At 39.3% G+C, this 27971-nt stretch overlaps 1 protein-coding gene across 3 annotated transcripts in view; it reads right to left on the reverse strand.

Moving 5' to 3' along the window:
- Positions 1 to 27971, reverse strand: part of BMPER (BMP binding endothelial regulator) — a 244347-nt gene that overhangs the window by 88456 nt on the left and 127920 nt on the right. For all 3 annotated transcript variants that reach the window (XM_072783518.1, XM_072783516.1, XM_072783517.1), the window contains exons 8-11: positions 22719 to 22828; positions 19315 to 19455; positions 17132 to 17236; positions 13730 to 13775 (exon numbers count right to left, since the gene is read on the reverse strand). In XM_072783518.1, coding sequence (XP_072639619.1) covers positions 13730 to 13775; positions 17132 to 17236; positions 19315 to 19455; positions 22719 to 22828 — 402 coding nt within the window. The remainder of the gene's footprint in view (positions 1 to 13729; positions 13776 to 17131; positions 17237 to 19314; positions 19456 to 22718; positions 22829 to 27971) is intronic.

Consider the following 27971-nt stretch of genomic DNA (forward strand, 5'->3'; position numbering starts at 1 on the left):
AAAACACTACCTAGAAGTTAATTATAAGCTATATCATATGGCTCTCTTATTTGGTATGTTTATATTTCATATCCCCAACTACATTGCAAGTTTCTAAACTCAGAGACTGTACCAGTTTTTAATCCATTTCCTCTAGGGCACCTTCCAGAATACCAGACACTCAACCGAACTTATTATAGAAGATGCATTTTTGCCACTCCTGCTGTCCAAGCTCTGATCTTAATATATCTGCTGTCTATAAACCAGAAATTCTTATTTATCACTTAAGAGAGCTATGCACCTGAGCTGAAGAGGCGGGCTTCACATCTCTAAGTTAACTCGGCTTCCAACTTTAGAGCCACGTTAGAGCTTTGCAAACTTCAAGTATGTTGCTTTGAAGACAGTCCTGGATTTGAATCTTAGTCTTGCCACTTAATGACTACAAAATCATGCACAGACTACCAATATCAGTCTACTCACCTGTAACTTGAGTCTAAGAACAACTACCTTGCAGGTTGGTTATAAAAATAAAGATCGCATTGCAAAAGTCTGAGAATATAAGAGATGCTCAGAGAATAGTTATCATTAGTTTTATAATTATGTTACACAAATCCAGCAAATAGACATCCCCTGTTGGCTAAAATAGTGCTAAGACTGTAACGTACATATAAAACATAGATTTGTTGAAAAGACAACATGAGTTGAGTCCATCTATAAAAGATAACATAAAATGTAGATTTGGGGCTAGCATGGAATAAGACTTTTGGGGGAAAAGAAGAATGCTAATCAAGTCATGTGGCAGCTTGCACAAGAAGAGCAAGAGACCTATCTGACCAGAGTGGGGAGTTACTTCGGAATATGGGAGATACCCAAACTGTCTAAATAAATTGGCCTGGGATGTATTGCCAGCCTGAGAAGGTTAAATATATTCCAAAGAACCAACATTCCTTAATGTGTTTCCTATGAAACATCAATCCTGCCTGTTGCTCTGCCAAAATAAGTAGAAATTAAAAAAAAATCTCTGTGGCTCAAATTAGTTCAGGAGGCACTCCATACTCCATCACCCTCCTGAAAGTTTACCCTGTGCATTGGCATATAAAGGGCTCTGCAAATTCTGCAGCAAAGAAACATATTTGACCTGGCATTTCCCTCAGGTATTTAATCATAGAGCCATGTTTTGAAAATATTATTCATTACTCTTCCTCAGCACTAGCATTTTATAAAACAAACTTTGAGAAACTGCAAGAGACAGTGAAGGCAGCTGGCGTATGCTCTTGCAAAGGCCAGTGGCACGCAGGAAGGGATGAAGGAGAAAAGACCGAGGTCAGTTGCAGGCAATAGGATGAAGCTCTGGCTACCATGGAAATGGGAAGGAAATTATTTATTAGAAAAACAATACAAAGAGACAATCAAGCTGACTTGATGACTGATTCGCAACATGGGAGAGAAATGCCAAGAGCATGAGAAATAACATTAAGGCCCCAAACCTGTGCAGCTGGGGTAACAGGGATGCCAGAACTCAGTCAACAGATAGGGGCTGGAAACAACCACTCATTCCTCCATCCAACTCCCAACCCTGACAATTAGGAGAATCAAAGGTAGCAACTGTTAATAAAATTCAAAAGCAGTACTTTGAAAGAAGGACATGGCCTCCAAAAAATCTTAAAAAGCTGAGATCCACCGTATTAGCATCTTGTCAAGAAGTCATATTAAGGTCCTCAGAAAGCAGTATGAGAGAGAACTACACAGACAGGGTACTGTGGGAGTCAGAGCTATGAGCACGCAGGATGAAAAGGTCAAAAACAAAAGAAGAGATACGTGTTCTCAGGACAAATGTGGAAGGGCAGAGCAGAGGAGTGGAACAGTGGCTGGGGGTGGAGTACTAACCAAGGAGGGACTGTGATAAGAAGAATGTTCATAAATTAAAACTTCACATCAAAGGGAACTGCATTGTGAAGCTAATGAGTCATTTCTCCAAACTCCCAGGAAGGCTAGAACTCAAGTATTGTAACCCAAGAGACAGGGGGTGAAGTGACCTCACACATGTAGTTAAGTTTTTATTTTTTTTTTATTTTTTTTATTTTTTGTAGTTAAGTTTTTAAAAGGTGAGCACATACAAGGGCTCTCTAGTCATGCAGAAGAAAGAGAAATTGGCAAGCTTCATATATGTTTGGAGGCAAACTTCTGAAATGAATAAAAATGTAGTCCATGGAGAACAACAGTTCTTAAAAATGTTGGCTTTGGAGTCTCATGGAGCAGGGAATCAGCTGCCCTCACCCTATTCAATTGCTCAGACACTCAGATCTCTCATTTGTAAAATGGAGCTTCTATTTCATGGATCGTTGCAACGATTAGATGTCAGGATACCTGGAGAATGTTTAACACAGCACAGACTGACATGGATTTTCATTCAATAAATATTTGCTGGCAATAGGAGCAATTTTATTTTTTTATTTTTTATTTATTTTAAAGATTCTATTATTTTTTTTTATTAATGAGAGATACATAGGGGGATAGGCAAAGACACAGGCAGAGGAAGAAGCAGGCTCCATGCAGGCAGCCTGACACTGGACTCGATCCTGGGACTCCAGGATCATGCCCTGGGTCGAAGGCGATGCTAAACCGCTGAGCCACTGGAGCTGCCCAATAGGAGCAATTTTAGTGGCAACAGAAGTAACAACTTCTGTTGTTCTTATCTTGCTAATAGTAGAGGTGACCTCCATAGAGGAATAAATCTGCCTCAGCTTTCCATTCAGTAACGTGCAATTTATTATACAGTATTTTCTATAAAATGTAGTATTGGTTTGAGAGTCTAGGGTCTGTATTGTCTGTTTGGTCACTTTACTGTATTTTAGGTTTACCACTGCTAAGGGGTTTAGGTCACCAGTTTTTTTCAGTCAAAACTGGGTATGTGCATCTTTCTTAAAATTCAAGATGGCAGCCTTGACTAAATGTATCAGATGTCTAGTAATGAATTTATATATCTCTTTTTGTTCCAAACCTATTCTTTCAAAATTAGACAACTTGGCCATTCCACCCTCAATCTAATCTAATTTCCTCTAATCTCAGAAGTTAAGCAGGATTGAGCCTGGTCAGTACTTGAATGAGAGAAAGTAACTTTTAATTGAATGATTTAACAGTGGTGCATTTATATTAAGAATGCTTTCCCAAACAAAGATCCAGGGAGGTCATATGATGTGTTAGACCAAATACTGGACTAGAAGGTTTAAAAAAAAAAAAAAAAAGAGCAGGTCCTCATCCAGCTCTTCCAGTTAATACTATGAAGAGCCTCAGTTTGTTCACCTGAGAAGTGAAAGGGTTGACCTCAAAATTAAGGTTCATTCATTTATACAATACCATAATGCTGAAATAGTGGTGAGTTTGAGTGACAGAGCAACTCTGCTCTTCTTTTTCACTCCTGGTAGAAATTCTACACAGTTATATCAAGTTTAAAACTGTATGTATCTTAAAACTGTACATAAGAAAATCTGGAGACATCTTCACCTTGGCACTGAAAATACCTCACCTCTAAGTTGCCAGAAAGGGAAAAAACATCTGGAAAAAAAAAATGAGTGGACATGGAAAACCAAGCCAGTTTCATTTGTCAGCGAGCACAGACCATACCACCCAGCACTGCTCTGCACCTGAGGAGAGGTGGAGGTAGCACCAGGTAGACAAAAGCCTGGGCACTTGAGAGGGCATTTCCTCCAGGGTGGGTGGAGGGAAATGTTCTCAAATTGGAAACTCCTACTAACATCCTTCTCCAATCTCTAATCCCTACCTTTAGAAAGCCCTCTAGGACCTTTTCTTCCCTTCCTGACCACAGCTGGTCATTCACCTGAACCAGATGATGAGGAAGCCAATGGTAGACCTTCCGGCCAGTCCTGGGGCCAGATTTCCTTGTACAAATTCAAGCTCCACACTTACGTTGGGCATGTCTCTTAACCACTAAGCCTCAGTTCGTCAGCTGAGGAGCTCACAACATTATTTGACTCTAAGATGGCCATGAGGATCAAACAAATAAGATCAAATGAGATAGTCCACAACAGTGCTTAGACACAGCAGATGCTAAAAAAAAAAAATATTAGCTGCTGCTCCTGTTGCATTTCTTGCCATTATTGTTATTTGATGATGATGATGACGGTGAAGATGATGACTGTTAACTAAACTGTCAGAACTTAAAAAAAATAAAAAATAAAATAAAATAAAATAAAATAAAAAATAAAATAAAATAAAATAAAATAAAATAAAATAAAATAAAATAAAATAAAATAAAATAAAACTGTCAGAACTTGAGCAGTACTAATGCCCTGTAGGAACCACAATAGGTGTTGGATAAAAGATGACCCCTAATACCCTCAAGCTCCTCTTTCAGCTTTGCACCAACCCACAGCCAGAAAATTTGAAGCAACAATACCCCTTGGAACAGAACAGCATATCAAACAGCAAACAAACTCGTATCCTCACGCCCCTTCCAGTGCTGCTGGGGTGGGATTTCCTAGCCACTCGTGCAACACAGTTGGGTTTTATTTGCCCCCTCTGTCTGCTGGTTGGGCCTCGGGAGCAGTGACAAACCGACCTCCAGATGCTCAAGCAGAAACTTCAGTGGCCACTTAGCTTAACACCTCCTTGGCAGGGCTAAAGTCAACACCACAAATTCTTATTCTTACAAGCATCTTGAGCTCTGGTTTCAAATTTCCTTGCTTTCCTGAGTTAAGGACAGACCCTTGGTGTTAAGGGACCTGGAGTTGCTTACAGTCCCGGGGGCCAGAAACCTCGCTCAAACACAGAATTACTAATTTGCAGAACCTCTGTCAGTGGAGATTGCTCATAAAATGGGCCCCAAGGTCACAGTTTTGTTAAACTGTTGTTGTATTCCCCCTCCTACAGCCACTCTTTAATTAGAGATACCTGTAGGCAGGCCCAGGGAGTTAAGTGAGATGTGCCCAAACCAGCCAGGGCAATTCTACAGCACCCGTGATGGGTGCACACAGCAGGCAAGGGTCCTCTTGGGAAGCAGGCACACCAACACTGTGCACAGCTGGAAACTAACCCTGGGGGTGTTTAAAAAGTCACCTGGCAACTGTGAGCCTCCTTGCACCGTGAGTTGCTGAAATCTGATATTTCCTGTTACTTGTGGGACGTGTAGCCGAGGTTATTTCAATTAAATGCGCATCTGTGCTCCTATACCCTACCCGCCTCTTTGTTATGTAATCGTGAACTTTCGTTTTGAGTTGGGACTCTGATGGTTAGGGCTGATGTAGCTACAGGCGCAGCTTAATGAGTCTATAGTGTCTGGGTTTGGGCATCCACATCTGCGCTGCCTTTCATTGCCTCTGGTCTTGGACATGGTGAAGAGATCGAATTTTCTCTCCTGGTCAACATGTCTCTGTCCCTCCCTCCCTCTCTACACAGACACACACACACACCGCTCTTATCAGTGAAAACTTTGCCACTAAGTATTATTTCCATGTCTGAAAATAGACATTCAGCCAGCAAAGAATTTATCTGATTCAGGTCTCTCTGCCGGGTGGTTAGGTTGAGATTTCACCGACCGCTTGCCAACTCACAATAAGATAACATTTTACTTAAACCAAGTGCTACATGCACAACAGACAGTGGCCTTCTTGGCACCCAACTCGCAGCCTTGTGACGCCCAGCCCAGGCAGAGTGGGATCTGCTCTAGGCTATAGCTCTTACTTTGGCAAGAAACAGCATTTGCATGAAAGCTTTATAAAGTTTGTTTAGCTTACTTCAAATATTTTATTTTAAATAAATCACCCAAACCAAATTTAAGTCTTTTCATTTGGACAAAGAGAAAGAGAGAATGTCCATGTTATTAAAAGACAACAATGCTTTTCATTCTTCCTTCAGGTCTGATTTTAAGATGACTTTTTTGGTGTCGCTTTTGATAGAATCATAATTGCCCATGCAGATCAACCCCACGAAGATGGCCCTACTATGAGAAGTACAAGTTTGAGCCTCAATTGTTGCTTTTTACCTACTGAATTGTAAACTACCACTATCATGGACTATTGCAAAGAGAGGCCTGTAGAAATGTGCTACCCATTTACTTCAAGTTTCCTCTTTGCTGTTCTTTACAGAGGTCTGCAAGCTCTCCAAATACTACCAAGACAGACTAGCCCAGTCAACAAGGCAGTAATTCTATAGGATTTTAGAAACAGACAATTCAATGTCACCTCTGCTGGAATAACATGATGCTCATTTAACAACAACAGATAATCGAAGTAAGTTTTACAGTATTTGAAGCTGTATAACCAATCCTTTTCATTTGTGTATAAAACTATATGCATTATTTAAATATTTATTCTTGCCTCCTTCCAAAAAGGATTGGGCATAAGCTTACAGGCACACATACTAAATAATTCAAAGCACATAAAGGTAGACATATATGATGAAGTCGGGAATAAGCTTATTACTCAAAAACTGCTTGCCATTAGAGGTGAGCTACGAATTTATTTCGAGCTTCCTAGCAACTAAAGCAAAGATGTTGACTTTTAATCAGTCAAGATTAATTATGCCTTTATCATTTTTTGCAGGGCTAAGCAATGAAAATAGAAACACACTCAATTAAATCTAAAAGCTTCTGATCTGCCATTTTTTACACCAGCTTTGGTCTCCTACTTCTTCTACTCACTGTGTTTTGAGGCTAAGTTACTGCCTAGTACAACAGGTGTTTATTTCTGCATTCAGCCATGCTGTTACTCCTGTTAGAAGAGTACGAATGGTTCTCAACCATTTGCCCTGGGGAAGGGTGCCAAGAGACATTTGGCAATATGGCAAACAGTGTCTGGAGACACTGTTGATTGCCATAATCTCCTGGAGAGAAGTGATACTGGCCTCTAGTTGGCAGAGATCAGAGATGCTGCCAAACATCACACAATGTGCAGGACATAGCCCATGACAAAGAACTAATCAAATTATAGAATGCTGAGGTTGAAAACTCAGCAGCAACTAATGAGTGTGTATGGGTATGTGTGATTTTGTTTGAATAAGTTAAAAAAAACTTTTCTAGTTTAGAAAACACTAGCCTTAGTTTGTACTTCAGCCTTCATATTCTAGAAACCTGTGTGTCAAAAGAGCTTTTGTAATTGATAGAGTAGAAAAAAATGAACCCAAGAGTTCACTCTGGATCCTAAAAATAATACCAAAGGAATTTCAAAATAGGAGATCTTTAGGCCATAGCTAAAGGACATCAGAATAAGTCTACCTGATGTGTTAGGAAAATCTGGGCATTGCTTAAAAAAATTGAAAGTCATCCCATCTCTTAACTCAGTCTGAATAAATAAACCTTGCCAATAGAATGTGTTTTACAGCATTGATGGACGAACTGCTGGAGAGCAAGAGAGAGTAAACAGATGGAAAGAACACCAAAGGAAATTGAGAAATAGCCATCTGATGATATCATGTAGATTTGGACAAAGAACCACATGCCTGGGCTCTTCCCGCACTGACCTGCTGGATGCAGGTGCACAGAGTCAATGGTCTCCCTGGTACCCTAACAGCTGGATGATTTTCTCCCTTGCCAACTGCTTCTCTTAGTGACAGAAGTCAGGCTCATTCCCATGTTTTACAGATACAATATTTAATACGACTGGTTAAAAACTTGCTTTGATTTTGTCATGCCCATCCTTCTATTTCTTTTCTTTCTCTCTTTTTTCTGATAAGCCACCATTATTCTAGATATGGAAAAGCTCATAGTGGTTAAACTAATAATGAAATGTAACTTTTCTCTCCACTATCTCAATAATCATCTCCTTCATTCTTTTGACATAAAGTCAGATAATTCAAGATTTGGGCTGTTTCTGCACAAGACTGGTCATACATTTTTATTAAATTAATAAGCAGTGATCCTGCCTAACAGCACTGTGATTAGCAGATATAACCTATCTGTGTTCGTGCAAATTGAAAAAGTTAGGTAGAAAATCCTGGGAGTTCCTTTGAACTCTGTGTCTGCTTCAATCAGGAAATACTTTCTAGAGAAATGCAAACATCTTCACTGACATGGATAGAAAGGAAAATCTCATCAATTTAAACTCTACTCTGCTCAGCCAGAAAGGAATGAAGCTGGAGGTAGCCTCTGAACTATCCATGAACAAAGTTTCCTCAGAGAGTCTCTGGAAGGATGATTAAATGTAATAATTTGTATACCATTTGAAATAAACTGCTATGTTAATCATAGTTAATTCTTCTTTCTGCACTAACTGCTGGGCTCTATTAAGTCATACTTGGTTCGCTTCCTTTGAGTTATTTTATATATAGCATTCTCTTTAAAGAAAAATTATTTTATTAAATCTGCGACTTAATTTTCATTAATTCAATCAACATTTTTATCCAGTCTATAATGTACAATTATTTAATAGTTCTGTCTCAAAAAATAGTGAGATATAATATATTTATTAAATATATTAATATATTATGTTAATTAATATATAATAAATATATTTATTATTTCTCACATTTATCTATTATCCAAAAAATAAAACCAAGATAACTTTTATCTATCTGATTTTAAATATGTGGAATGAAAAAACTTGTTCCTTTATGAAGGCTGCTTTCAACCATCATCAGAGCCCACTTCTTGAAGGCTAACTAGTCCATAAAATAGTTTCTAATAGATTTCTTGGCTTTGTTAATCCTGCTTATACAATGGAACTAATTTGACAATGACATTACTAATATTCCTCTTTTGATGAAACACTTCAGAAAGCTATCTGCCTAAAAGAGATTACAAGAAACTCACTTCAGAATTAAGGACACACACAAACTGAAAAAGCAGGAATAGAAAAAGATAACCCATGCAAACAGAAATGAAAAAAAAAAAAAAAAAGCTGGACTAGCTATACTCATATCAGACAAAACAGACTTTATTTTTTTAAAGATTTTATTTATATTTATTTGAGAGAGAGAAAGAGAGCATGTGAGCAGAGGGAGGAGCAAGGGGGGAAGGACAAGTAGACTCTGTGCTGAGTGCAGAGCCCCACATGGAGCTTGGCTCACAACCCTGAGATCATGACCTGAGCCAAAATCAAGAATCAGAAGCCTAACTGACCAAGCCCCCAAGGTGCCCACAAAATAGGCTTTATAACAAAGACTATGATAAAATGCAAAGAAAGGCATTACATAACAATAAAAGTGTCAATCTATAGAGAAGACATAACATTTTTATGTTAATATAAGGTTTATTTATATTAAATGATTTATTAATTTAATATACATGCACCCAACATAAGAGCACCAAAGTACATAAAGCAAATATTAACAAATCTAAAGGGAGAAATTGAAATTAATATAATAACAGCAGAAGACTTTAATATCCTCTTCTCAGGAATGGACAGATCATTCTGACAAAAAAAATCCATAAGGAAACAGTAGCCTTAAACAACACATTAGGCCCGATGAACCTAATAGATGTATGCAGAACATACCATCCCAAACTAGCAAAATACACATTCTTCTCAAGTGCACATGGAACATTCTCCAGGTTAGATCCATGTTGGGCCACAAAAGTCTCAATAAACTCAAGAAAATTGAAATCATATCAAGCATCTTTTCAAACCACAATGGTGTGAAATTAATTATAAGAAGAAAAGAAAAAAAAGGGAAATACAAAAACGTGAAGACTAAACAACATGCTACTAAACAGCCAAATGGTCATCAAAAAAATCAAAGAAAAATTAAAAATTAAAAAGAAAAAAAAAAAAAAACCCAGAGACAATGAAAACAAGAAATGCAGCATACCAAAATCTATGGAATGCAGCCAAAGTGGTTCTAAGAGGGAAGTTCACAGCAATACAGACCTACCACAAGAAACATGAAAAATCTCAAATAATCAATCTAACTTTACACCTAATGGAGTTAACAAATTGGTAGGAGGAAGGAAATAATAAAGATCACAGTGGAAATAAATGAAATCAAGATTAAAAAGGCAATAAGAACAATCAATGAAATTAAGAACTGGTTCTTTGAAAAAATTGACAAACCCCTAGCTAAACTAGTCAAGAAAAAAAAAAAAGAAAGAAAGGAGACTCAAAGAAATAAAACTATAAATGAAAGTGGAGAAGTAACAATTGATCGCAGAGAATAAGGCAATATGATGATCAATTATATGCCAACAAGCTTTTAGACATCCTAGAAGAAATAGATAAGTTCTTAGGAACATATAGTCTTCTAACACTGAATCAGGAAGAAATAGAAAATCTGAGTAGATGAATTACTAATAAGGAAATGGAAACAATAATTGAAAACCTCCCAAGAAACAAAAATTCAGGACCAAATAGCTTCAATGGTGAATTCTACCAAACATTCAAAAAATTAATACCTAGCCTCAAATTCTTCCAAAAAAATTGAGGGGAGGAAAAGCTTTCAAATACATGTTATGAGGCTAGCATTACCCTAATACCAAAAACAGTTAAGGACACCACAAAAAGAAAATTACAGGCCAATATCCTTACTAAACATAGATGCAAAAATCCTCAAAAAAATACCAGCAAATCAAATCCAATCAAATAGGATTTATCCTAGGGATTCAAGGATGGTTCAATAATCACAAATCAATCATTGGGATACATCATATTAACAAAATTAAAGATAAAAATAATATAATCTCAATAGATGCATAAAAAACATTTGACAAAATTTAACATCCGTTTATAATAAAAACTTTCAACAAAGTGTATATAGAGAGAATATACCTTAGCATTAAGATATATATGATAATCCTATAGCTAACATCATACTCAACCATGAAAATCTGAAAGTTTTTCTTCTATGATCAGGAACCAGATACAAATGTCCCCTTTCACCGCATAGTGTTGGAAAAAAAGAAATTAGGCCAGAAAAAGAAATAAAAGTCATCTAACTCAGAAAGGAAGAAAAAAACTGTCATTATTTGCAGATGAAATAATATATATAAAAAACCCTAAAGAATCCAATGAAAAACAATTAGAACTAATAAATGAATGTAGTAAAGTTGCAGAGTACAAAATCAATATATAGAAATCTGTAGCATTTCTATACTAGTAACAGAATATTAGAATTTTTTAAATTTTCACTTATAATTATATCAAAAAGAATAAAATATCCAGAAATAAATGTAACCAAGAAAGTAAAAGACCTGTACACTGAACCAAAAGACACTGATGAAAGAAACTGAAGAAGACATAAATAAACAGAAAGATATTTCATGCTCATGCCTTGGAAGAACTAATGGTGTTAAAATGTCCATACTACCCAAAGCAGTCAGTAGATTCAAAACAATCCCTATCAAAATACCAATAACATTTTTCATAGAACTAGAACAAATGATACTAAAATTTACATGGAACCACAAAAGACCCCAAATAGCCAAATCAATATTGAGAAAGAAAAACAAAACTGTAGATATCACACTCCCTGATTTCAAACCCTACAAAGCTGTCATAATCACATTTTTTGGTACAAAAACAGAATACAGATCAATGGAACAGAACAGAAAGCCCAGAAATAAAGCCACACATTTATGGACAATTAATGTATGACAAAGGAGCCAAGAACACACAATGGAGAAAAGACAGTCTCTTCAATAAATGATTGTAGGAAAACTGAACAACCACATGCAAAAGAATGAAACTAGGCCACTATCTTTCACTATACACAAAAATTAACTCAAATGGATTTAAATAGAAGATGTAAAACCACAAAATTCCTACAAGAAAACATAGGCAAGGAGCCCATTGCCATTGGTCTTAGTGACATCTTTGTGATTCTGACTCCAAAGGCAAGGAAAACATAAGCAAAAATAAACAAGTGCAGACTACATCAAGCTAAAAATCTTCTGTACAACAAAGAAAACCATCTTAAAAATGAAAAGACAACCTAGTGAATGAGAGTAGATATTTATATATTATACATCTCATAAAGGGTTAATATCCAAAATATATAAGGAACTTGTACAACTCAACAACAAAAAAACAAAGAACCCAATTTTTAAAAAATGGGCAAAGGGTCGCTCCAAATAGACATTTCTCTAAAGAGGACATCCAGATGGCCAACAGGCACATAAAAAGATGATCAACATCAGTAATTATTATGGAAATGAAAATCAAAACCACAATAAGGTATCACCTAACACCTGTTAGAATGGCTATTATTAAAAAGATAAGAAATAACAAGTGTTTAAAAGGGTATGGAAAGAAGGGAATCCTCATCCCCATTGGCAGGAGTGTAAATTGGTGCAATCAGTGTGGAAAATAGTATAGAGATTCCTCAAAAAATTATACCTTATGATTCAGCCATTCTACTTCTGGGTATCTATCTGAAAAATACAAAAATACTAATTTGTTTTTTTTAAAGATTTTATTTATTTATTTATTCATGAGAGACAGAGAGAGAGAGAGACAGAGAGAGAGAGAGAGAGAGAGAGGCAGAGAAAGAGGCAGAAACATAGGCAGGGGGAGAAGCAGGCTCCACGCAGGGAGCCTGACATGGGACTTGATCCTGGGTCTCCAGGATCATGCCCTGGGCCAAAGGCGGGCACTAAACTGCTGAGCCACCCAGGGATCCCCAAAAATACTAATTTGAAAAGATACATGCACTGCTATATTCATTGCAGTATTATTTAAAATAGCCAAGATATGAAAACAACCAAGTGTCTATTGATACGTGAATGGATAAACATGTGGTATATTTCTATAATGGAATATTACTCAGCCACACAAAAGAGTGAAATCTTGCATGTGACAACATGGATGGACCTTGGGGGTACTATGCTAAGGGAAATCAGTAAGATGAAGTAAGATAAATGCCACATAATTTCACTCCTATGGGTCATCTAAAACGAACAAAAAAAATAAAATAAAAACAAACTTAAAGATACAGAGAACAGACTAATGGTTGCCAGAAGAGAAGGGGATGGGGGAGGCTGTGTGTGTGAAACAGATGAAGGAGGTCAACTCTATGATGATGGACGGTAACTGGACCTGTGGTGATTACTTTGTAGTGTATACAGATGTCTAATTATAAAGCTGTATACCCGAAGCTTATTAAATAAATAATAAAATATCAGCTGTCTCAAAACCTTATGAATTTGAAAAGCACGAAAATGGCAATTTCTTAGTCATATGCCAATACGTGGGGATAACACTGAACTTGTTGCTATGCTCTAATCTGAGTGATTAGCAGTACAGCCTCAGCCAGCTTTCAGAATTAAGCCATGTTAGAGAGAACCTTCAAAAACTCAATTTGAAAATAACAGGATGGCCAAACCATTGCCAGTCTAAAGACCTCATTTCATTTCACTAACAGTAAGACTGGATGCGTGCAGGTGAAAAGGTAAAGAGGGTGGGGATGGGGGTGGGGAAGAGGAAGTGTAGCTGTTTGGCTTTATGACAATAGAAGGGAAATCCCTCCCCGATTATGTATATTGTTTGTTTTACTGGATATCACCCTAACTGCTATGACTGCAGATGCTATTAGTTAAAATGTATATTAAGTTATCTGGTCCTTCTGAAAACCTGATCAGACCACTGAACTTCTAAATTTCTATCAGCAACAAACTATAATGGAAATATCTCAACTGTGCTTTTATAAGAGGATCGTAAATTGATTTACAATGTCTGTAGGAAAGTGGGGTGATCCCAGCCCACATCAAGAGACACAAAATGTGCAAAAACTTATACCACCATTTTTCCTGTGGAATTACAAAGTGTGAAACAAATCTTAATAGCAAATTCCAAAGGAATAAACTTACTTTCAGTGCAAATAGGGCAGCATCCTTTTCTGTTGAGAATTTTACCCTAATCAAGAGGGGAAAAAAACAAATTTAATGTTAAGCAACAGGGTCTGCTGGAGAAAAAACTCTTTTTTAAACCTAATACCAGTTAAACCAACGAAAGCTGTCCAAGCTGTATTTGAACTTGATACCATACCCAGACAGTGATGATGATGGCAAAAATGAACTTTGAAGTATCAGGTTCTAATGCTGGGCAAAGTCATTCAGAAAACTTTCCTGTCCTTACCCTCTGAGAAATATAATATCCAAAGGGCTCATTGGTGTGATTTTTCTCACATGGGAGGAAGATGGAGACAGTCTGGATTCAACTTTTTCAGTGATATCCAAACTAGCCCTCAGGAGACCAAGCGTACAGCGCATAAAAATGGGAATTGTCTATCAACCTCTTGATCCACGTAAGGCCTCCATTCTGTCTTTGCTTTTCAGAGAGGCCCAAACAATAAATCACATCCCGAGTGCAGGACCGTGGACATGGACGATATCTGTGCCTCAGAACAAATTCAGTCAGATTTCTTCTTTCAGAAAGTGGTATGCTATCCATGTTAAGACACGGCTATGTAGTCAAAGCCAATGAAGCTGTGGGTTTTGAAATGCTGAGTAACTTTCCATTACCTTTCTGGAAATACAATATAACTCCTATTTTCCATTTCTTCTAATTTTTTTAGTGCATGGCATTAGAAGGAGGAAACATATTCTCAGGGTCGATATCAGAGAATGGCATTGTCTTATCTCTGACTCAATGAGACTCACAGAGAAAAAGAAATGTGGTCATTGGCCACTAGTGGTCAGTTGCATAAAGAATAGATTTAGGTACTCAAAAAAAAAAAAATCATACTGACTTAAAAAATTGGTTGATAATTGAAGAACCAGAATCACGTCTGATTCATTTTTGCAGCAGCCAGGCCTAAATGGCACATTAAAGGCTATGACAACTTTGAATGAGATTTAAAACTCAGCTTCAGAAAAATAAAAAATAAAACTCAGCTTCAATCAGCACCCCCTGGTTTGGGGCATTTTGACATATTTTCATTGCTAGAGCTTGATTATCGATTTCTATTTGGCACAGAGGCCCCCTTTCGTTTCTTGTGACTAAAAACAGTTGAAGACAAAATCAACTGAGGTGGGCCCAGGCCAATGGTGTGGTGGCCCCAGGGGAGTTCAGTAAAGTGCTCTGTCGGAAGGAGGCCAAACTACTGGAACCAAAAGGCCCCAACAAAGGGTGACAACATGAGCCCCTACATCTGTTCTTTGGCAGAAACTGCCATCTCTCTTCTCCTGAAACTGAGTGGAGCTGGTAATCTCACTGAATCACATGAGGAATAAATCCAGCCCAAGCTATGAAGTCTAGGCTCCCAAGCTATGGAACTCTGGACATGTTGTGACCTCACTGGGAAGAAGGTCTTGTAATAGCACCCAACTCAGGGGATAGTCCCAACATTAAACAGGGTAAGTCCTGGGACTGTAGGGAAAGTCTTAGTACGTATCAGTGATGATGAGAGGGCAGTGTTGTAACACCCTGTCCCCAATGGAACCTGCCACAGCCCTTCTCACAAAAGGCTCTCCTTTGCCTCAGGGCTGGGGTAAGGGTGGGGGAAGGGGCTGAGGGGGGATGGGGTTGCCAGGGAGGATAGACAGGAAATCCAACCATAAAACCCTTCTTCAACAGGGCACACATACTTCTGGAAAGAGAGATGAGTAGCAGCCAGGAGGGATAGAGCAGGGAATATAGTCTGCTTCTTAAAAAAAAAAAAAAAAAAAAAAAAAATTAAATTAAATTTCCCAAGGCAATGCAAGGGAGGGGAAACAAGCATTGAACAGGATTTCCATGGTAGAACTAAGTTATCTTCCAAAGTCCTTGTGCTGGCCCCTGAGGAAGGAAAGTGTGAACCAGAGCAACAGCTGGAAAGATGCCCAGAAACAGAAAGGTGGCCCCTGGGGCAGGAGCCAGGCCCAGACAAGCTTTGACAAGACCGGGAAGGGGGTGAGGCGGGGGAGAGGTCTGCACTTGGAGAGATGGATGCTCCTGGCTCAGAGGAGGTCCTCCAAGAGGAGATGCTAACGAGATGCCGCTGACATAAAAAACGCTGACCTCCCCACAGCAAGAGGACAATGAAACCCATCAACCCTGCCACAAGTGGCGAGCCTCGAGTCAAGCTGAAAACCCCACCACGGCCTGTGGAGGCTAGTTAGTTGAGCCACCAGGTTGGCACAGCATCCTGTTTTTGTCTTGTAGAATAAGGAAGCCCATTATTACCAACATGTGCTGCAGGACTTCATTAGCAGTGAGGGTTCCCCAAGGACTGGCATAAATGATGTGATCCCCTTTTTCCCAATGAATATTTATAAGCAGACCATGTTCAAGTCTACTTATTGTATCTCCTTTTTTTTTTTCTTTTATAGGAGGTTTTCAGTTTTATGTCTGAGGCTTTTTAAAGCAAGACTAATTAGGGTTTTTTTTTTTCCTTTTTTTCTCCCCCCTTCTTTCAGTTGTGCAATAGCAACAGCTGTTGTTTTTTTGTGCCTCATTTGGCACTCAAGTAAAAACAGCAACTTTTTGTTTATAATAATAACAGATGTGAATAAAATTAAAAGCTGTCTATAACAGAGAAAGGAGGACATGTCCTGAATATATAGATATATTTTTTTTTCATTCGCTGGAAGGTATTGAATAGGTTTGACACTTTCCCAAAAATGCATAAAACCTTGAAAGGTTTCAAGTTGCCGAGGTGAATTCAATGAAGCTCATGCTTTAGAAGATAATGGTGGCTTTATTCACAGAGCTGGAACTGTGGGTTTCTGAAAAGAGATATTTCCATAGGGGCACTATTTCCATTTGGGGCTACAACGGAGGCCAGGTTAGGGTATGAAAATGTCAGGAAAGGGGTCGGGGAGGGGTGCTGATGGCCCGAGAAACCCCTCGTGGAGTTTATTACTAAACAACTACATACTACTTTGAATGACCAGGGGAAGAAATCTCTAATTTGAGAAGAGAGAAAGAGAAGAGAACCGTGCGAAGGCTGGTTATGGCATTCAGTGGAAAGCTCAGTAAAAGGAGTAAGAGAGCAGATCTAACAGGAGTTGGAGACATCAAAACAAAGAAGTGGGGAAAAGTCAGTGAGAAATAGGAGATTTGGGACAAGTGCAAGGTTAAGAGCTATTTTCATGGGAGATGAGAATCTGGGTGGGAAGCGCACAGAAAAGGAGTGGGCCTTACAAAGGGAGGATGTGGCTACCGGGGAACCTGGAAGTATCAGGGGATCTGGATTCTGCGTTCAGAAGATGGCATGAGACCATGCCACACGTAGGATGTTTCCCAAGACCTTCAGGTAAAGAAAAAGTCAACCTGCATTCCAGACATACCTGCGGGCAGCTGCTGATGGGAACGCACTGCTTCTTTCGACACTCTGTCTTGCCTTTCACACAAGCACAGATGGTGCAGTTAACAGAGGACCACATCTCTCCATCCTGAAGGAGAGAGCACAGGATTCCGCTATCAGCTGGAGGCTGTCAGGAGCTAGTCCCACAGGCTGGGATTTCTTTGCCAAGAAGAGCATTTCTTGCCCTGAGTGAGGGATCCATCATCAGACTAAATTACCCTGAGGTGTCTCTCTCCACCTATCTGATTGGAGGGTGTGTGTGTGTGTGTATGTGTGTCTGTGTGCTCCCTCTCCAGAATATAAAAAGAATTTGTGTGCATCTAACCAAATCACATTCGTATCTTGCTCCTCCTGTACTGTTTACTTAGCTTCACCCTGGAGGACAAACATGAGCTTCATACATGATGCAGTAGCAAAGTTCTAATTTTCCTGTTTGATAGAACTGAAATGTTCAAGCTGTCCCAGACACCAGCAGTTGAGGTGTACGAAAACATGTAGTTTACTCCCAGATGTGACATGGTTCTGGACCACATGGGACATGAACGTACAAAGAACAGAGGCTATGACCAGAGTCATTGGCCAGGCAAGCACCTGATCAGCAAGCCATCCAAGTATGTGGAGCCCAGGCAACTCATACTCAGATAACGTGTCTCTGCCTGTCTGATACTCTCCTCCCAAAAAGCTGGCTAGCACCTTGGAACACATTTTCTAGCTCAGAAAGGGCTTTTTGAGGAATATTTTTTGACTCATTGAATTTATAGTATGCAAATGCCAAATATGCAGCCACAGAAGCCCTGTTCCTCTGGAGAACATGCAAGGATGTGTGGCCTAGCTTGTGGAAAAGTAGATTACACACACCAGAGCTGGGTCCGAAAACAAACCAAGAATTCCTTCTTGGGTTTGTAGATAGGAGTAGCAGGTTTTGTTAAAAACAGAGAAACTAGCTCAGATTTTGATGATGACTCCTCCTTCTCCTCTTGCTTCTCATTTTTGAAGCTATATGAAGGACTAGTAGAGCCTTTTATTCCTCAGGAGAGAAAGACCTAACCAAATCTACCATAAAGGGCATCTGATAGTCCAAATTATCTGAGTGCACACTTCTAGGACTTGGTGTTGCAAAGATGACTCTCTGTAAATTATTTTAGGCCTCATCACATAAAGGAGCCTTGAAAACACTTTGCACACAACACCAGCATGAAAGGGAGTCTATAGCATCTAGGTGCTTGGAAAATGGATGACTTTATGTCAAAAGGACACATGAGTGGCTCTGAGAGCCTGTGTAACTATAACACACACATGACCCCCTTCCTCTGGGCAGGACACATCATGTCTTCACACTGATTCCACAGGAATCAAGACTCCCCCTCCAACTTTGTCAATATAAAAAGAAATCTGGCTAAGTACAGCATGAGGAGCTCCCACGTCTGACTTGATTCCGAGGACCTCAGACTCAAGAATGTCCTGAGGTGGCACCTTCAGGTACAGACCAGATGGAAATCCCTTTGGGCAAAGACAACAATCTTCAACCTGTTTACATGGTCACTGCACAGCTATGCTAACAGAAAACTATGGGTAGCAGTTGACGAGGAACAGATGGTCCTTAGACAGTCCTGCTGGCTCAGTTGGGGCAAGGCTCTCTCACCTTCGCTCCACAGCTGTGCTGGCATCAACATCCTCACCTGAACATCTTCCAAGTGAGAACAATCTCTCTTTGAAAACTTAGCTTCATGAAAAAGTTCTAAAAGTATTAAGCTACAGAAGCATCAAGATCTAAGAAAGGGACTCTGAGGATCTCTGACTGAATGAGTTACCCCTAGTCAGAAGGGCGCCCATAATAGCACCGCCAAGGCAACTATCTTCAGCTTACGCCCAATCATGGGCCCACCACATTCAGAAAAGGCGATAATATTTCACAGTCTTAAAATACTTTGAAAAGCAAAATAAAGCCAAAGAAAACCATTTTTTCAAACAGTTGCTTCTCTCCCCCACATGCACTTGATTTTAAATATATGTATATATAATATTGCAATATAAATAATTACATTTGCATAACACACACGACATATGTGTCTACAAAATATGGAATACTCTGGTCTGTCTTTTGTCTGGAGCTCTTTACATTTCAGTAGAGAATAGAAGTTCCCACGAGCTTGGTTTGTCACATACCCGGAAAATCTTGTTGCCAAACTTGCACACCTTGATGTCTTCTGGAGGCACTCGCAGGAGGCACTCCTCACAACAGGTCTCCTCCCCTCTGACGCAGCCACCAAGGTGGGAGCACTTCTTCTTACATACTACAGTGGAGTCCTGGGGGCCCAGAGACAAAACAGAAATTAAAAGTGATTTCCATCTTTACCAAACATCCTACCTGGCATTCCTTTTAACAGCCCACAGCTAACTGCTTTAAAATATATTCTGAAGATATCCTACTGTAACTTGTTGCAATAAATCCTTCTTTCACTTCAAAATGTCATTTGTTGATTAAATGTCTGGACTAGAAGTTGACAAAGCTTTGAAAAGTGTGACATACCCTTGCCAACTCCCAAGTGTTTATAATTTAACATTCAAGAAACTTATGGTTCTACTCCAGCCAGTGTGTGGCAAGAAAGTCCAGCTCACTGTGGGCCAACCAGTTTCCTTCTTCCTTCCTCTTGCATATCCTTCATTAACATTGCTCTCTTGGGTCTCCTCTGGGGCTTTCTGCCACCTTTAAGGAGTTTAGCATAAAGCCATGATATCTAATCAGTAAGAAAAAATGAGGAGCTAATGTTCTTCCTCAAGATGAAATTGCTCAGTTTGTTCTATATTCACGGAAGAACTAACTGGACCTGGGCTCTAGGGCTTCTCTATAAAGTAAGTCATCTTAATCAGGCCACTTAATCCCTGAGAGTGAGGAGTTTATACCTGTAACTTTAAGAGGTATGACTTGCTTTCTAAAGAAGTGGCACTACCTGAACACAATAGCCAACTAAATTGTGCCTACTGATTCATTCAACAACACACTGAAGAAAAGTATGCTTTTCTTGAAGTGTACTTTTCTCGAACCTACTCCAGTTCAAGAAAAGTGCGCTTCTTTAGTTCCCAGACAACAAGTGGCAATTTCACTGGAGTAGGTTGTCAGGCAGAACGAATGTAAGAGCAAAACACTGGTGAGCCTTGGTGGCAGGCAGGGTTGGAGGAAGGTGGTGTCCCACGTAGATGGGCGACCGCCTCACGGTGCAAGGAAGAGAGACCAGGCCCTCTCTTAGTTAGCAATGAGAGAGAACTCACTTAAACAGGTTGTGTAAATCAACTTACGTAACTTCTGTCGCTTCTCTGTTAATCCTATGGCTTCAAGAGCTACCTCTGGTATTCATCTACTACTATGTTCCAATTGACTTATCCATCGAAGATTAATATGACAATGAGATAATCTTTTAAAAATGGCATTAGTTGTGTTTTATTTTTAAGGTTTTACCACACCAGATAACAGAGAGGATTTAGCACCGGACAAGACCAGTTCATTTATTAGGTCTGTTATCTTATGCAAATCCATCTCCCTAAGCCCCAAATTCCTCATCTTCAAAATGGAGATGTGAGTAGCTGCTTTGCAATTTACATGAAAGATGTAAAGCACTTGGCACAGTTTCTGGCACATACAAATTGTTATAGGTCAATTCATAAATTGGGGGGGAAAATCCTTTGCCAAACTGCATGTCTTGATTTCTAGTTTGAAAACAGGACGCTCACTAGCTTTCAAGTAATATATACTTCATGGTAGTAGATTTCCCGACTTTTATTACACACACATACACACACACACACACAGCACCCATTAGAACATATAGCTGACAGTAGCTTAAGTCATGAGAATACGGAGGTAGGTGGATGTGCTTCTGTCTATAAGGAGTTCACAGAGCAAAAGGAGAGAGTGAACTATGTGAACAAATAAATTGCAATGTAACATGGTAAACAGAGTTATTAAAGTATAGAGGTAACAGAAAAGAGGGGTAATTACCCGCCTAAGTGAGTCAGGAGAGCCTCCCTAGAGGAGGTAACATCTGACATAGGCTGTTCTGTATGAAGAGGAGTTTGCTAATTAAATTGAAAGAACAATCTCCAGGTAGAGGAATCATCAAATCTGAAGGTGCAAAGACCTGAAACCATACTGCGCTCAGAGTCCTGTTTCCTGCACTTGCTGTGCCACTGGATGGGGATGGATGCTGGAGAGGGAAGAGGGAAGCTCTGAGCAGATAGAAAATAATACTGATTTTCTAAAATGACTGTGGCCTGATTCTTCAAGCATCCAATTTCCCATAGATGACTGTGAATGCACACTCTGACAAAAGACAACCTCTTGAAGGAACAATATTAATTACACTTTTTTGAGCACTGGGACGTACTGCCCAATCATCTCTCAAAGAAACAATGAGACCCAAAACACTGCAAGCATAATGGATTCTCAGTCTGGCTTTCCTGTAATTCAGAGAATTGGGAATGTGATGTGTTCCATCAAAGGTTCAGTATCCTCAAGAGGAAGCTATAACCTGTGAAATTCCTGGAGAGGAAGAAAAGTCCTGAGGATAGAGGCCAAGGCAAACAGAAGAAGTGGCTATATGTTTAGCATAGGATAATACAAACCACAAAGGAGAGGAAGGAGCCTCAGGAAAGTATTCTCAGGCTTAGGAAACACTCAGTGTTCAGTGCCAGGGAACAGACAGTTCAGCCCCTACTCAGCCACCTCCCTGAAGTAGTCCATGCTACTTAACAAAGCATGCCTCAAGTAATCAGGAACTTCTGAACCCTAATCCTAGCTACTGACTCATCGCTGACATGGAGCAAAACTCCTCTCTTTCCCTCTCTAGCTATTAAAAACAAAACTACAACCATCACCACCAAAATGTATTATTCTAAATTCATGTCACACAGATGTTTGGGGTCTCTCATTAATGAAGGATCCTAAAATCTCCCATTAAGATGATTCTCTTCTTGGTTTTAAAAATAAATCACTGCATAAGCACAGTCAATGAATGTGTGATGTGTAGCCCTTTAAGATTCTGGAGCGTGGACCTCTTTCTTTACCCGTCATTAGACTTCTGTTTGCCTTTTGGGAAAAGCAAGCAATACCTCAAGTAAGAAAGGGTACAATGAACAATATATAAATACTCTCTTCCCAAACCATCAGGTTTATCCTTGTGATGAACTGTAAATCCATGCCTTTCTTTCCTCTGGAAGGTGATTAAAGTCATTTTTATTGAGAGGTGTGTCAGAGAATTCACCTCGGATAGTTAGAGCCAGAGAACACTGCCACATGTATGTATCCGATTTTAGAAAGTGCCTCAGCTAGCCTCTCAGACTTTAGTTCTCACCTCTGGGAGCTAACTTGTAGGTCCCAGGAAGGTAACAGTGAATTGTCATTTGGGTCCTTTGTTCGAACTTCCTTGCGACCTTGAGTATGATTTCAGCTAGTAAAATGGTGTTGATAACGCTTCCTTCTGGTAAATAACACATTATTATGTTTGGCTATGATGCTAACAATAAAACCCCAAGTGCAATCACTGTTGGACCACAGGCCCGCAGAACCACATTACCTGGCAGGTGCATGCAGTGCAGTTATCATAGAGAAATGAAGATCCATTGTCATAAACATCACTGCGGAAGAGGCAGCTTCCAAATGGGAGGTCAAACACTTTCCTCTGACCTAGAGGGAAGCAATTGCATGGTGTAAGCCAGATAGAAGCCAGGAATTCCCATTTTGTCATCAACAATTATATCACAGGGATGTTGAACATTCTCACAAAGACCAGGTAAATCTGGTGCACAAAAATAGTCCTGGGCCATATATTCCCAGGGGATCCCCTGGAGTCACTAATTTAGAGAGTTTTTGTTAGGAAGAATTTGATTCCACACTGAATCTGGTAAGTTCAATAAATCTATAATACCATCATAGTGAACCAAGATGACCAGGTCCATATTGACTGTCCACATGGAGCTCATAGTCTACTGGCAGGACAAACCTACAAAAAATTATTTCAACACAACAATATGGTAAGTTCTGGAAAGAAGCCAATATGGGTACTGTGGAGACAGGGAGACTTCCTGGAGGATGTAATGCCTGAGCTGCATTTTAAAGAACAAAAATAACTAACTAACTAACTAACTAACTAACTAACTAACTAACATTATCCAGAAAGAAGGTATTGGCAGGGAAGAGGCAAAAGCAAGAAGTTCCCAAGAAGAACTAGAATGAGAAAAAGAAGAACCAATGCATCTCAGTTGGAGAAATAATAAGGATAAGTCCTTGGTATAATGGATGGCACTAACCTAAAATGTGCGTAAAGGCAGACTCCAACCCACATGCCAAGTACCCAAGCTTTCAAAGGCATCGCACCTCTGTAGAACTAGCTTGGTTTTCCCTTACGTGAAGATTTGATTGGTGACCAAAAGAGCCATAAAAGCAATCCCAAATAAAGAGTACAATCCAATTTCCTCCTTTCTTTCAGTATGTTAACTTCTACTCTCTGGAACACATAAAAACATCCCTCACATGTTACTTGAATCAGGGACTGAGTTAAGAAATCAAAGATTCATAGTCATTCATTAGATTTACATCTACACACTTTCTTCTTATAAAAAGATTAAAAGCAGTATCTATTTATCAGGAGGCCCAGTGAAATGCTGAAAACACCTATAGGCAACATACTAAATGCTGCTCTCAGAATTGTTGGAATTACCATTCATAGGAGTCAAGAAAAATTCCATCTTTCTGCTAGAGTCAACTTCAAGGCTAGGATAAAATATACATGCAGAATTAAATAATTAGTTTGGTTCTTACTGCCAGAAGTAAACTTGCCTCAAAAGATGACAGTGAGCTATAATCTGGGTCCCACATATAGACCCCCTGATGACCTTGAGTATTTCTCTAGGCCTCACTTAGTTCACCTGCAAAATGGTATCAAGAATGCCTCCTTGCAATAACACATGACCCTCTCTACCTACAATATGGATACTGGAGTATACAACAGAAAATCCTTCCATGGTTGAACAAAATTTAGCTAAATAACTGTATTTTTGCACCTAGCGAGTATTAATAATCCAGCTAAGACAGGTATTCTTATGTGCTCACCAGGTCCCGAGTTTCTTGAAACTTGTGAGAACTTATAAACTAAATTAGAGGATTACCTGCAAAATATAAAATTCAACCCTTCTCTAGATTTTCCCCTAGGTCCTGAAGCATCAGAAAGCTGTGTGCAGGCCACCCACCCCATTAGAGTCACTTATGTCACATCATACCTTGGTTTTAGGATATTCTAGTATAAGCAATATCCCTAAGCATATCTTTTTTTTCCTTTTTTTGTATTTACTATAAAAATGATGGTCATGTCATTTTTCACTGCTGTAAACACTGCCCCCTATATTAATGTATCAGAGATATATTTCTATCCTTTTAAGAATTAAAAATAGCTCTGTTTCAATTAAGCAATTTTTACAAATGTGATAACCTGGCTTGGCTTTTTCCTCTTTTATTTTTTTTTAAGATTTTATTTTATTATTTATTCATAGACACAGAGAGAGAGAGAGGTAGAGACACAGGCAGAGGGAGAGGGAGAAGCAGGCTCCATGCAGGGAGCCTGACGCGGGACTCGATCCCGGGCCTCCAAGATCACACCCCAGGCTGCAGGCGGCACCAAACCGCGGTGCCACCGGGGCTGCCCTTTTTCCTCTTTTAACTACATGTACTCCATGTATTTTATAAGTGGCCTGAAATCCTTTTTGACAAAAGGCAGGATATAAATATATAAATAAAATCAAGCTTCTTTCTCTGCCAACCAAAATACATCTTCTTTATGGCTGAGCTTCACATTACCTCCTCAGATGCCCTTTTACCTCTTAGAATAAGCAGCCCACTCATGGGTTCCCACAGCTTGTAGCTTTTACTACATTTATAGTACTCAGTACTGTGGCATGGATGAATAAAAGAATGAATGAATAGGTGAACAAATAGATGGAGGCACTGGTGGATTGATTGATGCATCAGTAGATCACTGAACAAAAAGACTCTTCAACAAGTTTACCCCCTGAACAAATGCAATTACCTAGACTATTACTCAATAAAATATAATTTTTACCTAAAAGTACTGATGTAAAGCTTTTATCACAGAGCCTGGCATTCATTAAACACCCCTAATAAGTGGTAGATGATGAGTATTATCATTATTATCAGTAATATAATTCCAACATGATCTCAGGCTGTGTCACTTTGAAAGGTGCATTGGGTGCTCAGTGTAAACAAACCTCTGATGGGTCTCTGCCTTGAAAATGAGAAAGAGAGGAAAAGAATGTTACAGTACAAAAAGCAGAGGTATGTCATGTAAATGAATTCTGGTCAAAGGAATATTTAACAGCAAATGGGTGTCCAACCAGCCAAAAGCCTAATTAGTCTAAGATTTCAGGATCTAGAAAGTATCCTAATGTTTCCTTTTTTTCCTTTCTGGCTTTTATTGTGTGGGTATGTTTCTTTTTACCCCAGAGGAACACAAAATCTTACCTTAATCTCAAAGTCCCCAAATAAGATAAAACCTTCAAAAGAGTGGTGCAGAGACTCCATATACAGCCTAATTTAATCCATTTCCACATTATTTTACTGGGGTGTAGGTCAATCAAAAAAGGTCTCATTTGGGAGAATTATGATTTTCAAGTTTCCTAAGACTTGCTATTCCTTTTATAGTCTGTCTTATGACCACAAATGGACAAAAAAAAAAAAAAAAAAAATCTGCATTTAATACAACAGCCATTGCTCATATGAGAAGCTTCTGAGCTGACTCAGCACATCCACGGTACAGGCTTCAAAGCATTAATCAAGCCTACTTATCTTCAATGTCAGGCCACAGTTGCCACCTCCTCTGTGATGACTTTCCTGTTTAGATGGAATGCTGTGTGCACCATGACCAAAAACGTGATGATTTCAACCACAATGAGCCAGCTAACTCTATGCCAGGGCTACAAGCACACACTGGCAACCCAGGAAGCACACATCTCAGTGGAAATGTCTTTAATTAGGCATGTCTAAACAGGTCTCCTTTGTTCTTTTAATTATTTCCTAGTTACTTAAAAAGTATTATGTGCATGTGTATGTGTGTGTGCATGCAGAAGGAAGGCAAACATTATGAGATGAAGAGTTAGCAGAAGAATCCCTCAAAAAGAGAAAACTGCCTTCGTTTAAAAAGATACCTTTATTTGACAGCTTGCCTGGAGAAAGACAGACTTCAGGCTATGGCTGTGATGGGCTGGGAATGAAAACATCCATCAACAGAAAGTTCTGGAATTGAGAAGAGCAAACTATGAAAAAAAGGAGAGAGGATTCAGAAAAGGGTGTGGACAGTAACTGAGAGGAGATTGGAGGCCAAATGAAAGAGAAAAACAGTGACTAGAAACAAAAGAGTTAAGACCTTTTAAGAACAAAGGGAGCTTAAGTTTCCACTTCATGATGTTTGCTGTCCTTCACTGTAATCACCCTCATTGACTACAAATCTTCAGTAAAATCTACTACACAAGCCTTGAATCAATAGCACCACAGAATGTGAAAGGATTGGAGAGGCAGTGTCCCTGGAAGTACAAAATGTGCTAGAGGAGGAGAAGGAGAAAGAGAAGAAAGAGGAGGGGAGGGAGGAGGAGGAAGGGGAAGGAAAAGAAACAGAGGCAGAGAAGGAGAGGCAGGAGTGGGATGGAGGAGGAGAAGGAAGGGAATAAGGAAAGAAACAGCAGAAGCAGAAACACAAAGCCAGTGGTGACTAGGAGAGTAGGAAATGTGTTAGCCTCCTCAAAGATCCCTGGAGATCTGAGTGGTGTTGCCAGGGGAGTCTAGTGGAAGATGTTCTATTGTATTCATACGCTGGGTCAAGCTACTTTTATTTGAGTCTGAGTCTGAACATCAACTAACTCATGAGCTTGAAGATCACATGTAAGAAGCTGACATATGTATTATGAACAAGAGCCAAAGGATCTCTCGCCCTAGAGACTCCATCACAGGCTGTCTCTTTTCTGCTGGAGAGAGGCTGCTGTGTGCCTCTCTCCACATCACCAGGGAGGCTGAGAAGCAGAGCTTAAGTCATGGGCTTAGGAATCACATGTAGTCATGTTCAGGTATCAACTCCATAACTCCCTAGCTCTGCCACCTACTAAGAATCTACTCCTCTCTCCCTCAATAACTCTAATTGTAGCACCTATATTACATGTCAGGATGATATATCTAGCACCTATACAGCCCCATTTCTTGAGAAAATGTAATGAGAAAAAGCATATAAAGTGCTTCGCATGGTGCCTAGGATATAGTAAATGCTCAACAAGAAATGGTTAATCCTCCTTTTTTGTTGGTTATTTTTCTTTTTTTGTTGTTGGTTTTTTGTTTTTTGTTTTTTGTTTTTTTTTTTTTTTTGGTTATTTTTCATTGCTTCTTTCCAAACCTCTCGCTGTTGGTGTCACCCTCTTGCATGCTTTTGCCTATAAAAGTAACACTAGTCTATATCCTCTGTGTGTTAACTTCACATGCCTTTAAAAGACTTATCATTTCTACTAATCCCCATATGTCCCCTGAAAGACCGTTTCTTCAGTACTGTTCTCTCCATCAGGAGCTATTAGCCCAGGCTGTCTGGTGAACCAGGTTTACGAATACAAGGGGAGATAAGAGAGAAGAAATCCCTGTAGAGACCAGAAAAGAGAGAAATTCCTATAATTAGAAGAAGCAGTTATTTCTAATGAGCCATGAGCTAGGATAACCTGAGAACCCCAATAACATGAATGAAGACTCTCTGCAGAAAGCCCCAAGAATAAATTACATTGCTCTT

The sequence above is a fragment of the Canis lupus genome, chromosome 18 (assembly GCF_048164855.1).
Source record: "Canis lupus baileyi chromosome 18, mCanLup2.hap1, whole genome shotgun sequence".
Classification (NCBI taxonomy): domain Eukaryota; kingdom Metazoa; phylum Chordata; class Mammalia; order Carnivora; family Canidae; genus Canis; species Canis lupus.